General features: G+C 44.1%; 1 protein-coding gene across 1 annotated transcript; it reads left to right on the top strand.

Moving 5' to 3' along the window:
• Positions 1 to 845: 845 nt before the first annotated feature.
• Positions 846 to 9,810, top strand: reep2 (receptor accessory protein 2; the record flags this gene model as incomplete). Its single annotated transcript, XM_080007986.1, has 8 exons — positions 846 to 877; positions 2,900 to 2,972; positions 4,838 to 4,914; positions 5,273 to 5,393; positions 5,508 to 5,621; positions 6,092 to 6,272; positions 7,408 to 7,574; positions 8,901 to 9,810. 8 exons carry the CDS (start codon positions 846 to 848, stop codon positions 8,967 to 8,969), a joined length of 834 nt encoding a protein of 277 aa, XP_079864112.1. The 3' UTR covers positions 8,970 to 9,810.
• Positions 9,811 to 14,645: the final 4,835 nt, after the last annotated feature.

The raw sequence follows: 14,645 nt of genomic DNA, 5'->3' as shown, positions 1-14,645 counted from the left end.
CGTGGACATATTGGGGGCGGGGGGGACCCGTCCGGCGATGCCGTTGAGACGTCGCGCTCGTTCGGAAGACGGCGGGAGCCGCGAGTCCCTTCTCACTGTTCGGGGAAAACAGCAGGGGGGCACCGGCCCACCAAAACACACTTGGATGCAGCCCTGTTGCAAGGGACGCCCTGGGGCGGCTGCCAGTGTTTCCCAACCAGACCGGCAGTTTGGCTGGAGGCCCAAGGTGTGTGTAGAACAGCGAATCTCAAACACCCAACTCCATGACCCCGTTGGACGAAGTTCTATCCCTGCGACCCCGATATTAGACTAATAGTGTTGGATACGATTCAGCCCAAACGTCCATATCTATCTATGCTTTGGTTTGGGAGAACTATGATCACAACAGTCGTGGTGCATTCTGTAATGTCTCCTAAATGAAAATAACAGCAGCGTTGAACTATTTCATCGTTTGTTTTTTTTCCTGGGGACCCTGTGGAGCCTCTCAAAGGACCCTCTGGGGGGGGGGGGGGGGTCCCCCCCCCCACCACCACAGAGGTTGGGAACCAACCGGTGTAGAATATACGGATCCGTGGGAGTGATTCAATGAAACGGTATCTCTTAAAAACCGTTTTTATTGAATGATCACGAGACTTTTGACGAGCAGAACGCGTGTCCTCTCCCTTTAAGAGCCGGAGCCCTGCCAGCAGCCACTGCAGAGCTCATCAGCGTCCCACCTGAGCGCAGCGGCAGCAGCAGCAGCAGCTTCTCGGAGGAATGGGGGGTACCTAGCCCGCCAGCTCGCCCAGCCGCACGTCGCACAAGCAGCAGGAGGGGCGGCGAGCCTTGCGGGACCTCGAGCCACCATGGTGTCGTGGATTATCTCCAGGGTGGTGGTGTAAGTATTGAACTCGGCGACATCTGGCTGCGGTGACGTTGGCTGCCCCCCATTCATCGACTGGCGCCTGTTGTAGCCGCTTGCTAGCCGAAGCTGAAGCTAAATGCTAGCTGTCTAACCGCCCGGCTGATGGATGATTAGCTTGTTTATTAGCCTCATCATTAGCACCCTGAAGCCCAACCAGCTAATTAATATGCCGCAGATAGCGGCAAGCAAGTAGACAGGGCACAAACTGCATAGTACTGGATATATTTTTATAATTTATAATAAAAAAAGATATATTTCTATTTATAATATTTATTTATAGAGAGTGTGTATATACTATATTGTTAAACGATGCTCAAATGTCGCAAATTCTCCCAGTTTAGTTTCTTGTAACACCATATGTTAGAAACGCGTGTTTGTCAAGTCGCCTCCTCGGCCCTAACGGTGGATGTTTTGTTTTTCTTCAGTCCTCTCTCGGTGCCAAATGAGATCAGCGCTTGTCAACAAACCGTTTCTTTTCCGCACTGTTTATCCACAGAGCCATTACGCTGTTTTGAATTCGGCAGCTTTTTGGGTGGTTCCACCTGATGGCGGATGACTCACATCCAGCCCGCGTTTGTCATCCTGCTCCGCTGTGTGTCTCTATGTTGTCTTTGTCTCTGTTTACTGTCTTTAACAGTAGCCGTCCTTCCTGAGACAACGTTAACCTCTTTCTTTTTTCTTTCTTCAATCTGGTTTGGGTAAAAAAAAAGAAATGCTCGGTCGTTAGATCCTTGAGGTGGGAAAAGGAAAGAACCCTTCTTGAACAGTGCAGAACGGCCATCAAAATTGGGTTTTTCACCCCCAACTTGTTTGTTTTCTGTCTGTGATGTAAGTGTTAGGTAGTGTTTGTGACTGACATGGCTATGTTAGTGATTCCCCAGTGGCTGGAAAGCCTAGCTGCACCCCAGGTCATGTCATGTGTCTGGGACTACAACCTTCCACGCGCTCCGTTTAACACATGTGGTGAGAAATGAACGCTCTTTCACCTGGTCCGTCATTCGAAATGCAGGCTGATCCCTCTGTACAGGCCTTCCGTTATAGTTTGCTCTTTCCGGACCAATCTTCTTAATTTCAGCGCAGAATAAACTTGTGCAACGCGTGCAGTGTCTGATTTGAGACGGCAGAGCGCTTTGCCGGCGGGCGCGGAGAAGTGAATACTGATTCGGGATGAGAAAGGACAGAGGGTGCCTGCTAGCCCCGGAGGCCCGCCACGCGCCTCATACAGCCCCTGCCGGCCCCGCACACATGACTGAACATCGTGAACTAGTTGTGGGATGGAAGACCTACTTACATATGCAGGAAGACACGACTGGTCCCACTCATGGTTTATACGATCGGATCCGAGGGCGAGCGGGATCAATATATTGTGGTTTGAATGCTTCGGCCAAATTCAGGTTGAGTAATAGTACCCGCCTGGTGGAGGAACACAAGCATGAAATATAAGCACAAAGTCAATCGGGTCAATCTCCAGGCAGTGAACTCGTCTGTTCTCTCTCAGTACCAGCGTCATGTCTTATCAGCACTAATCTCCCCAGTCGCGTCGGGAAGCGCTAAACTTGCATGAAAAGCACAGTTTAGTTATGCACTGTGTCCGTATCAGCATGTGAACCAACACACGGAGACCCACCCCTAACAGCCTTCCTGTGTTTTGTTCCCCCCCCCCCCAGTTTGTCTTAGCTAATGCAGCCTCCTGGGCCAAACTGTTTCCTTCAGATTCCTCCTCCCTGGTCCGATTACCAGACTGGCGTGTTTTGACAAAGCCGCTGCCCATCAGCTCAACCTCATATTTTCCCTCACTTGCCCATGTGCTAATATGAGCCCAAGGGTTCAGCCCTTTTTCTTTGCTAAGATTGCTCTGACCTACCTCTGAACTAAAACCTATTGAAACAGGAACATGTTTGTTTGGTGTGTCTTTCCACAGGCCACATTGTAAATCTTATTTACTTTTAAGCCTCAAACCTGACCAAGCACTCTCTGCCTCTCCCTGCTCCCCAGCCTGGCCTTTGGGACTCTTTACCCAGCCTACTCCTCCTACAAGGCTGTCAAAACAAAGAATGTAAAAGAATATGTGAGTACATTGACTGGTTTCCATCGCTCCATTGTTGCATGACTGGCATTTTGTTCATGTTCACTGTACCTTTGTCACATTTACAGGCATGGACAAATTGAAAAGCATAAACTTATGACTTGGCATAATTATTGTATGTAGCAGGCTTGTGTCCATGATGCTGGTTTGGCAATACCTCATTGGCTCATGACAGGAAGCTGCTTTTCCACTACAGTGAACTTGACAGTCTTAAATTCCATAAAACGTAATTTGCAGAAAGCTTCTATTCCCATACAATTTTGACCACAAATGTAACCGACAGTACAATTTTGTATCTGTAAAACTGCCCTGAGAACAGGCAGTTACAACTGAAACTAGATTCAACTTGAACATTAAGTTATGATCGGGCAATATTGTAATTTTTACATTGTCATACATAGGTTTTTATTCAAAATTAGTGTTGATATGGTCAAAAGTTCCTCATTGTGTGGCTTTCGGATCATATAATCTCATAACATACAGTTGTATTCTTAAAGATGGGATTTTGAATATGGTAGCAGTTATAGTGTGGATAAGGGGAGGGATATTGTGTCAATTCCTTTTTGTGAATGTGATTATAAATTCATCATTATCATCTAACCCTAGTTATGGTGCTAGGTTTATGCATATGGGTAGCAATCAGGACTGTAGTACTAGCAGACATACTATTTCAAAACCATCCGAGTCTGCAGCTTATTTATTTATTTATTTATTTATTTATTTTTTTAGATGAATATTGAACATAAAACTGGATAAATCCATTGCAATGTATTTTGTATCTATTTTCTTTATTTCCTTCTCTGAAACAAAAAAGTTACATTGGTCAAGTCACACCATTCAATTTGTCCTGCGCTGTTCGTGCGTAGGTCTTTACTAAAGTTTCAACCGCGTTGGTCTGGACTTGTACCCGCCGTCTTTAAGTCTTGGAATTTACATGGATTCAAACATTGGTGTCAGTCTTGATTCATTCTCGCCAAAGTCTTAACTTGGTCAAGACCACCCAAGGCAAGGCCGCCACACTGGTATTTGTTGAGGTTCCTTTCCTGAAGGAAACTGACTCCCAGTGACGCCCATTTCAGAGCTATGAATATTAATCAAGCACAATCGTTTAAAGATGTGTTTCTAGCAGAACGCAGGATGTACAGCAGATTTCTGTTGGCTGTCTTTTTTATTTAATTTTTTATTTTTTAAATCTCTTCTTGAACTTGGTTCTCCTTTTGCCATCACTGTGAGGGATCTAACAGCACAGGGGTACAGGACAGGGGCATGGGCTAAATCAGCGCTCTGGCTCTTGGCCTAGCTTTGCAATGGCGAATGTCTCCTCCTGGACAGTTACCATGGCAACCCCCTCAATAACTACTCCGGTAGACCGCAAATGAGGGAAAGGCGACAGAGTGGAGGATGCCATTTTTAGAATGGTTGCTTTCGTGTCATTATCTTGTTTGTCTTGTGAGTGAAATGATTCAGCGTTTCATTTTATGGTAGAAAGGCGCATCGGGCCTGTTATCTCTCGCTCCCATCCAGCGCATCGCTTTACTTTAAAATATATTACGGCTTAAGGAAATATTCCAAGATGATGGAATACACAGTACATGATGTAAATCCCATGTATTAAGAGACCGATTCAGATGTTAAAAGGCCCGTCTTGTCTCCGATGCGCCACGTCTTTTGTCTCAGGAGGGTTATTTATGCATGATGGTTTGATCTGAGAGAGCTGAAACACATGTGGCTTGTATTGCTGGATCACATACTCAAATTAGCCCCATCTGTCTTTGCACGTGCACACTGGAGGCTGTGCTTTAGATGAGCCTAATTTGTGATGCTCTTCCCAATGTGTCTCTCTCCAGGTGAAATGGATGATGTACTGGATAGTATTTGCACTGTTCTCTACGGCAGAGACGGTGACAGACATGGTCCTGTCATGGTGAGTCCAGAGCTAGTGATTACTCTCTGGGTCCTTATGGCAGGGATACACCCAAAGTCTTTCAGAATACTTTCAAAAGACAGCATTACATAATTAAAGGCTTTATTTTTTTTTCCCCCATCACAGGTCACACACTATAGGATTATACACACACATCTTAGGATTCCAGCACACACACACTATATGAGCCAAGACTGGATAATAAACCACCCAATATCTAAATATTAACTAATTTGTTTGTGTCTCAAACTAAACGACTGCTGGGAAGCTCTTGCTTAAGTGTGTGTGTGTGTGAGTGTATGTGTGAGTGTGTGTGTGTGTGCTCTCTGTAGTTATTTTGCTCTGTTTTGTCCCCAAGGTTCCCATTTTACTTTGAGCTGAAGATAGCTTTTGTCATCTGGCTGCTGTCGCCGTACACCAAGGGCTCCAGCGTCCTGTACCGCAAGTTTGTCCACCCCACTCTGTCCAACAAAGAGAGGGTACGAAACAACATCCTACATATTCAAGTGAAATTCCAATGTTTTCTGTTTACCTGTTTTTCTTTTGAGTCAGCCCAATCAAGATGTTTTTGTTCTCCCCGGTGCTCTCTGCAGGAGATAGACGAGTACATAACGCAGGCCAAAGACCGGAGCTACGAGACCATGATGAGGTTCGGGAAGAGGGGTCTCAACCTGGCTGCTAACGCTGCCGTCACTGCGGCAACCAAGGTAAATTATCATTTAAATTCCTGGATCTATTTGAAAATTGCAATATCGATACTTTGTTTGGGAGTTGTTCAACCATTTTCCACTTAAATTAATACCACCATGGTTACAAGTTAATTGAGAAATGCAATTTCTGTATTCTATCTTTTTGGAGTGCAAGTCAGATGGACTGCTGAAAAGTTGGTAGCAAATCTCGTCATGTATGAAATACCAATCTATATCATACATATCAATCGATACAGAATCGCTTGGTGGGCAATCTCATAAATATCAGATTTATTGAAATAGTATTTCTGCACGATACCCAGCCCAAATATTGGTGTGTGTGTGTGTGTGTGTGTGTGTGTGTGTGTGTGTGTGTGTGTGTGTGTGTGTGTGTGTGTGTGTGTGTGTGTGTGTGTGTGTGTGTGTGTGTGTGTGTGTGTGTGTGTGTGTGTGTGTGTGTGTGTGTGTGGGGTCTCGGGGCGGCGCAGGGGCAGGGCGTGCTGTCCGACAAGCTGCGCAGCTTCAGCATGCAGGACCTGACGCTGATCAATGCCGATGAGGTGCTGGGGCTGCATCCGTCGGATCCCCGCTTGCGACGGGACCCTATGGACGACATTAGCTCGGGGGCCACCACGCTGCCCCGCACCAAGAACGCCAGTGCACGGCAGAGTAAGACCACACGCACACAGATGAACTCAACAGGTTTCACAAAACCCACATGTAACGCTCTCACAACTATTATCTGATTATCTGATTGCAGTTATTTGAGCGAATCCTGATCAAAATAGTTACATTTCAATTCCACAAAATAGTAAAGTTCCATGTTTAGGTTTTGATTGAAAGGGGAATTTTAAACCATTTTTATTAATGTTGCAACAAATTCAATCCATTTGTTGGGTTGAGAAAAGTTGTCTACCTGAACTTTTAGGCTCCATGCAAATAAATGGCTCTGGTTTATAGCCTTATAATGTGATAGTGTCAAAGATTTCCTGATGGTGATGGCCCTACACGTGCAGACAGTCACATGGGTTTCCAAGTTGACCTTTCCCAAAATGAATGAAACAGGAATTGGATTCAAACAGGATCCAGTCCAGACTGGGTGGGGTCATGTGATTTGAGGGGGCGGAGGGTGGTGTGAAAGCATGTGACTGGTAGGAGGATTACTCTTTGTGTCTGACACAACACGTCTGTGTGTCTGGCTGTGTGGGCCTGTGAAGCTGTGGCCTGAATACAGAGAGTCCTGGAGTAGAACAGGGCGAGAAGGAGAAGTCCATGTGCCAACAAACCATCGCGGTGAACTGCGTCAATGAGTAGCTGGAGGGTTGACCAACTGTAGTCAAACATAAACAGAGGCGAGCCGCGTCCAAGCAAAGTTGAACGCAAATTCTCAGGCTAAAAGTGAACCGTGACCCTGCCCAGCTACTTATTACTTTTACTGTACTATATTTTACTTGTATATACTGTATATCATACGCAAAAATAAAACCGGAACTGGATCCATCAAATTGCAGATTTTAAACTATTCTTTTGGTCCATATCCTGACTCCACCTACTGTATACTATCTCTATACTAGCACTAATCTACAGTTGGCACTTTATAAAGTAAAGCTCTGGATAAGACGAATATTTTTACTTTCAAAGCTTGAAGTACATTTAAGAACAAGTACCTACCTGCTCCTACAAATGTCAATGTGGAACTTTTACTGGAGTCATTTTATTTTTTTTATTCGGGTTGTTGAGCTGTGTTGTTGAGTACTTCTTCCACCACTGGTGACCTTTGCCCTCTAACCTCGCGCTCCCACAGCTCGCTCCTCGCCGGCCGCCCCGCCTCCAGACGACGCCTCGTCCCAACACGGCTCCGACCAGTCGGACGCGAGGAACGAGCATTCAGACGAGGATGGCGGCGAGAAACCCGTCAAGCGCAGCGCCAGCGTCAAAGTGGTTAAAAAGCCAGCAGCCGCCAAGACGGAGGTGGGAATGGTGTTTGCGTGCGTACGTGCGCGCGCACACACACACACGCACACACACACACACACACACAATCACTGGCTCTAGAGGATGTAATATGTAGAGAAATGTTGGTTTGGTTGTGTCTGGATAGGAGTGACAAAGAAAGGCACCTGTGCATCAGGGGTGATTTCAGTACCTACCCCCAGCTCAGACTAATATTACTTACACACACGGAGCCATGTGCCGTACTACTGAATATTCATCAAGGGATGTCCTGTGGGGGAGAATCTGTACAGGAGAAATGTTAAAACAGGTTCAACCAGCCAAGAATTGAGCCATGAAAAACCTTCCTTGTAGCTGCACATACACTGGAGACAGAGATAGAGATTGAACTATCTGCAGTTCAGCCAATTTCACTGGAGCAATCATTTGCCTTTATAATAGAGAACAGGGCTTGGTGATATTGACAAAATCAAATATTACATTTTTGTTTGACAAATAACAACAATATAGATCATTTGATGTTTTGGGGGACTGGCAAGAATAATTTTAACGATTATTATTAATGTGGATCTTGGGAGCAAGCAGGTAGAGGTATTCATTAGAGCAGTTCAGTAAATAAATTGCATTACTTCACTGTAACAACCTTAAAGACACTTGTCATTATATCACAATATTATGATAACCTAAATCCCAGGTATCGATATTATATTGATAACCAGCTCTAAAGTCTTCAGGGGAAATGTTTTATCATAATATTAAAAAATAGCTGCAGCTAACAAGGTCCACTTGAGTCATGTTAGGTACATACTACAAGTTTCCGAGGTTCCTGAATCTGTGCTCCGTGATGATGACGAGGGACTGTCTCTGAGCGTGTCAGAGCACACGTCACTGACAATGGTGGACCCTTTCTTTCATGGCTCTGCTTTTGCCTGATTGGGGTCACACCAGGCTCTGGTTTGGAGTGAGTTTGAATTCAAATTGGCATCGACCATTGATTAAAGACCCACCGTGTCAGCTCCGGGGGGGGGGGGGGGCCTCCCCGCTGCGAGCTGCCTGGACCCGGCGAGCGCCGCGACCCGGGGAGAGAGTGGAGGAAGCGCCGGCGCTCCTGCTCTACAATTGGCTGTTCGTGTGACGTTTTGTAAAACGCAGCACGAGTTGCGGTTTTCCTAGTTTCCTTTAATGCATAATCCATAATGCCTAAATGGTAAGTTTGTATGCCTTTTGGTATCTAGCTGCTGATGTCTGCCCTTGCTGTTGTTGGGTTGGCTCCATCAATGATCCTTTGCTCATCCCTGCACTGTTCTTAACATTAAATGTTTACGTTTTCCTTTCCCTCGACAGACTCAAACCAAGGCCGTGAAGAAACCCACCAAGAAAAAGTCAACAATCACTAGCGCAGAGACGCCATGAGCCATCAACTGGCCCACACTCTCTCGCCCTCCTGACAGCCACTCGGGTTTTGGTCTGTCCCCCCCCCCCCCCCCCCCCACACACACACACAAAACCAACACGACTCGTGGACAAACATTGCAGGCATAAACATGGAGCGTGTGGGATATTTTAATCTTGCTGGTGTTCAGTGCAAAGTTCAAGTGCAGATCTTGTGTGGCGCTTGGCGAGCCTCTAGCCATTAACACTGTTTTCTTCTTTTGCAATCACTAGTTCTGACACACCCAACGTCTCCTCCATCAGCGTGTCTCTAATTAAATTCTCGTATGTTTGTTGGAGAGTGGCTTTGATTTACATTTAGGCTCCCCACTTTTGTTTGATATAAAAAAACATTTTTTTTTATCCCCCTCCACATAAGTTATTGCTGATCTCCCGATAATGGACCAGGTTGTGTAAAAGCCTAATCTTGGATACATGTATATTTAAGATTAGTACACAGTAGTGAGGTTTGCTGCTCCGCACACACAAGCTATGGGATGTTTTGTTTTTATTTATTTGTTTTGTGTGTCAAGGTATATAAGGCAGGATGAATGTGGTCTCAACAGGAAGGAGAGCTTCTATTTAATTTAGTGCTTAGCTCTCTGACCCTTCCTGGATCCTGTGAGACCAGGTCGTTTTAATTTGACCAAATTCTTTGTCTCATTCTGGGCAGATTAAGACATAATGCGATTTTTGGTGAGCGAAGCAGAGAAGTGGCTGTTCTTCTCCCCTGCCCGAGGAGGGCGCGGCTCAGCACCGTCCTCCCCTCGCTCAAGCAGATTGTGTCCGGAAAGACGGCAGCTGGCGTTGGCTGTGGTAGGCCAAGACACCTGTTGCTCTTTTCCCATTTGGAGGTTGAGCCGAAGGTTTAGCGTCGAAAAAGACGTTTCCTCTTTGCTCTGTTTTACAACATTTATTGATTCTTAACTAGCACCGTGAAATCAAACAGCTGGAAGAGTTGAGCTGTGTTGCAGGTCATCTTAAGTCATTCATTGAATAGATTGCCAACTGGCCTGCTATACTCATGCTAACACTGCTTCCATTACACACACGCTGTGGCGCTTCACTTGTTTTTCTTATAATTTTGCCAAACACTTTGACATTCTACAGATCTGTCCCAGGATGATTCCACTCTTCTTCTTCTTCTTCTTCTTCTTGGCTGCTTCTCTTGTTTCCTTTTGAGTTGCACCCCCAGCAGGGTTTTATACCTCATACAAAGCTGATTTTACAAGCCGCGCACGCGGGAGATGGTTATCCCTGTAGTTTTGGCTCCGTTGTCTTCCGTCAAAAAAAAAAAAAAAATCCATCTCCTTTTGTTCCATTTATCTGCCACCGCGTACGGTCATGCCTCTGATTTGGGCCTGTACTTGACACACAGGAAACAGTAGTGCTGGTTATGACAGCAGTAATCCTGACTAGATCTAGGTAGACATTGGTTGTGCACAGGTAAGGTAACACTGTCATCTCACCACAGTCATGTATGTAATTTTGTTTTGCAGTATAGTCACTTAGAGTAGTTTTGACACTGGTTGCCATTTTACTCAACGCTCTCTGGTATCCATCATGCATTGCAACCTGACATCCCTCACAGACCGTAGAGGATTTGATAAAGAAAGCAATATGGAAATGGCTCAACGGAAATTTTTCTCAACGGAAAACGTTGTCCGCACACTTGGAGGCTGATCGTTTGTTCCCACAAGAGAGCAGGCAGTTCCAAAGAGAAGTGGGTATTTGTTCCGACGTTGCTTCTTTAAGTGCTGTATTCCATGCACTTGGCGGGGTTATTTTTTGAGTGCAATATAATGGGCAATCGAAAGCATGAGACTACTTTTTGCACCTGTGTGTAGTGTAAGATGAGCTTGAACCAGTAGGGGGAGACAAACCACACAATTGCAGTACTACTTATAAAAATATATACACTGTGTAAATAGTAACTAACTGTATAAGTGAGTTTGTTAGCCTTATTTTTCCGTTTTGTTTTTTAATCAGTTGTTAATCTCAAATCACGAGTAATTATCAGCAAGGGCCTCAAATTTCAGAAGTGCTTCTTCTTTTTTTTAAAATTCTGTCATTTTATTTTTCTCTCTCTTCCTCTGGGGCGCTAGAGATTTTGCCACTTCTGTGCACCACAATATCAATGAAATGGAAGGAAATACCCTGATTTGCCTGTGGCTAAGCTGGTGTTCTGCTGCTCCACCGCCCTAGTATTGTCCTCCAAGCTAATGCTGCATCGGCTGATTGAGGGCAAAAACAAGTGGTGTACCTACTTGGTTGTATTTTTATTTTAAATTTGCACTGAGTAGGTGGACAAGGCACATTTAGATATTTTACATGTTATCAAGAGTCAAATTGTTGTTTTGACTTGTTTACTTTTTTTTTGTGTCCTTTTTAAAATATTTATTGCTGATAATTTTCCATGCGTTTGGGAAAGTATTGTCTGCGTGGGGGAATATTCAAACTTTAATATATTGTTTGTGCCAATTCTTAATGCTCTACTGTAATAAAGGACCTTTGTGTGCTGGGATAACTGTATCTAACATGATCATTTACCAGTGACGACTCTCAACTAATAAAGAGAACTAAAACAGCATTTTTGCCCATTGTTGTACAAGAACTTTTCAATTTGAATTTATGATGAAAAATTACAACAAATAACTGTCACATAATAAAACATTAAATACAAACCAGACATCACACTGAATTATCGACAAACAATGTACTAACTCCAAAGGACCGACCTGGCTTGACTTGGATGCAGATTATTTGCTTCTATGCCTTTTAATGTTGACCTGTTATAATTAGTCGTACAACATAGATGGCATTGATATTAGATGTAAATTACATTTTTAACAAACCCTGCTTTTCTCTTATTTCAACACAACTGGAAAAAAAAATGTTTTTTGGTTTTTTTTTTTTTCTTTCCCCCCCTTAATACCACATACATCACATTTATGGTCAAAGCAAATTGTGTAATCAAACCATAATCGCGCTTGGTGGAAGGGTTGCATGGAACCTTGGTTATGTTTGAGGTGTTGGTTGTCGATGGCGCGTTAACGGTGGCAACGCGGCCTGCGATCGTGGAGGCAGCCGGCAGAGGGCGCACAAGCAGCACCCGATCCGGTCAGCGCCGCTGCCTAACTTGAAAGACAAAAGGGACAGCGCAGGCCACTTCAGCTCCAACCCTCCACCAGCAATATGAGCAGAGGCCTCGCTGCTCGGAGGGCCCTGGCGCTAGGATTGGAAGAGAGCGATGCATTGTGAAGTGGAAGGGGGGTGTTTCAGAATGTAGAGATCCATCCCGAGTATGAACATGAATTTGAAGAGCATGCACCAGAGGGAGCCCCACAGGAGACTGACTGGTCTTTATCCCCAGTGAGAGCCGAGCCCCCCGCCCCCTGCTCAGCCTCTAAGAGATGTATTTCATCTACAATCTATACAAGTTTTGTTCTCAGGTTTCCACTGGTTTTCATCACCTGTATTTGCGTTACGGGACTTTGATCATAGCAAGGTATGAGATAAGCACGACTTATGCCATCCACGTCTTTATTATAGTGGGTTTTTACATAAATTATGACCATCACAAAAAAAACCGAAATGGTGCTTTCTTTGTTAAATGTGGTCCAGCCGAGATGAATTGCGAACGTGACCCTTATGTCATCTACATTGTTTTGGAATTGAGGTCAAGACAAAACACGTGAAGGAATTTCAAAAAAGTGAACAATACAAAGATTAACTTAACTATGTTCAGTCTGTTTATTTTCCTCCTTATGTACAAACCATATCAGATGTGTATATCTGCTATGACTCGCTCTATGTTTGACTGTTCACATTACAATCCCACTCAATGTGTAAACGAGGATCTTGTTCTTGTTGAATTTTCTCGTGGCTAGTATACAATCTATACTAAGCACAGCTGATCTTGTGCTTAGTATAGACTGCAAGGATGTTGCGTAGGGAAGGTTTTTTTTTTTTACCTCTTTATTCAAATGGAAGTGCATTTTGTAGATGGCAACTCAAACTGAATTGAGGATTGCATTACCACTTTGCACATTGAATTTGCCAATTGCAAAATGCATTTCCATTTGAACTTCCATAGCTCCATGTGCGCATTTATTGCATTTTAACCATTTTTACTTACTGTTTCAGGTGCAACTCGAGGTAATTGTACACAATGCTGCTTTAAAACAGTCAAGCCGTCGTCGGTGCCGTCGGGTGGTTTGGATGAGGCGTTGCAATTCCTACCCGGCTTCCTTCCTGATGGACGCTGCCACGCCCACACAGTTTTGTTCCAACCGGCCTTGTGTTTTCACTGTGTTCGTTGCAACTGATCTTTTTGCACACTGCATCCATAACGCACATGCGAAGTCCAAACACATAATAACGACAAAAAGGTTTTGTTTCGTATAACGTACATATTTCAAGGGACGACACCGCCACAGTTGTGTGGAGGAGTCCATTTAGTTCGACCTCACGGGGGGCGGTGGTTTGTCTTTTATTGGCTTTAACAATGATCTCCCTTTTTTTTTTTTATAGATGAATGATTATTTTGCAATTATTAAACCATGGGCACTTGTGTTATTCAATACATTGTTGAATAATGTGTAGTGTTAAATCGTTTTTGTTTCTGATATTTCTTTCACCCCTCTTGTGTGTTTGTGGTTTGGCCATGTCCCTATATATTTGCCCTCCTGTTTCATTCGGTCCGCTCCGCTCGGCGCGTCCGGTTTGTCTTCATGGAAGCGTCGACGTTATCAAAAGAGCGACCTGTCGTTTTGGTTTTAATCACACTTTAGTTGATTTTCTTTTTAATGTTTCCCCCCCCTGCACTTGTTTTGCAACCATGCTGAGTTGATTATATCTTTGGGGTCAAATCCTCATCTCTGCCTCCATCTACCTGCAGCTCCTGTGTCCAACTCCTGCTCGGTCCCTCACAAATGCTCATGCGTCAGAAGATAGTTGGGGATGTAGATGCATTTTAAACAACCGAGATCATTGTTTTTATGCTTGTTGTTTTTTTTTACTCATCACAAAGACGCATTTTCCAGGCGTAGACTTCTAGTCTGGAGTTTCGGACTTGCGTTGAACACGTCCCCCCCCAAAAACTGGAATTTCCCTTTAAGTAAAAGATCATTTTTTCATGTATGTAATAATGTATTGTATGTATTTTTTTTTTTTATGAAATCAAATGTATTTTAATTTAACTAAACTATGTTTCGTCTGTTTATTTTACTACTTTTCTAGTGTACATACACGAACCATATCCGACGTGTATTATTTGGTCGGACTCGATATTTGAATTCAACACTTGGTGGCGCTGTTGGCTTAGGAGACAGACTGACTGGCTGAGCGTTAACTGACGATCCAAGCCTCCCGATGTTTTGATGTACAGGGAAACTTCTTTATCTATTGGGGTTTAAATAGAATTTCTGTTAAGAATATAAAAATATGCACAGGCAGGGCTACGGGTAGATTAACAGTAGCCTTAATACGTTCACTCTGCAGGGTGCAATTAACCTGACATACGCAACAAAATACTCCAGTTATTTCAAATTCACATTGAATTCAAATGCGCTCGGAGCAGCACACTCAACGCTAAAGTTGAAATCTTCACAACCGGGAGAACATGTGTTCCGCGTCGATGGCTTTTGAAATCTCCGC

The sequence above is a fragment of the Zeus faber genome (genome assembly GCF_960531495.2).
Source record: "Zeus faber genome assembly, chromosome: 10".
Lineage (NCBI taxonomy): Eukaryota > Metazoa > Chordata > Actinopteri > Zeiformes > Zeidae > Zeus > Zeus faber.
This window is presented reverse-complemented; position numbering and strand designations above follow the sequence as displayed.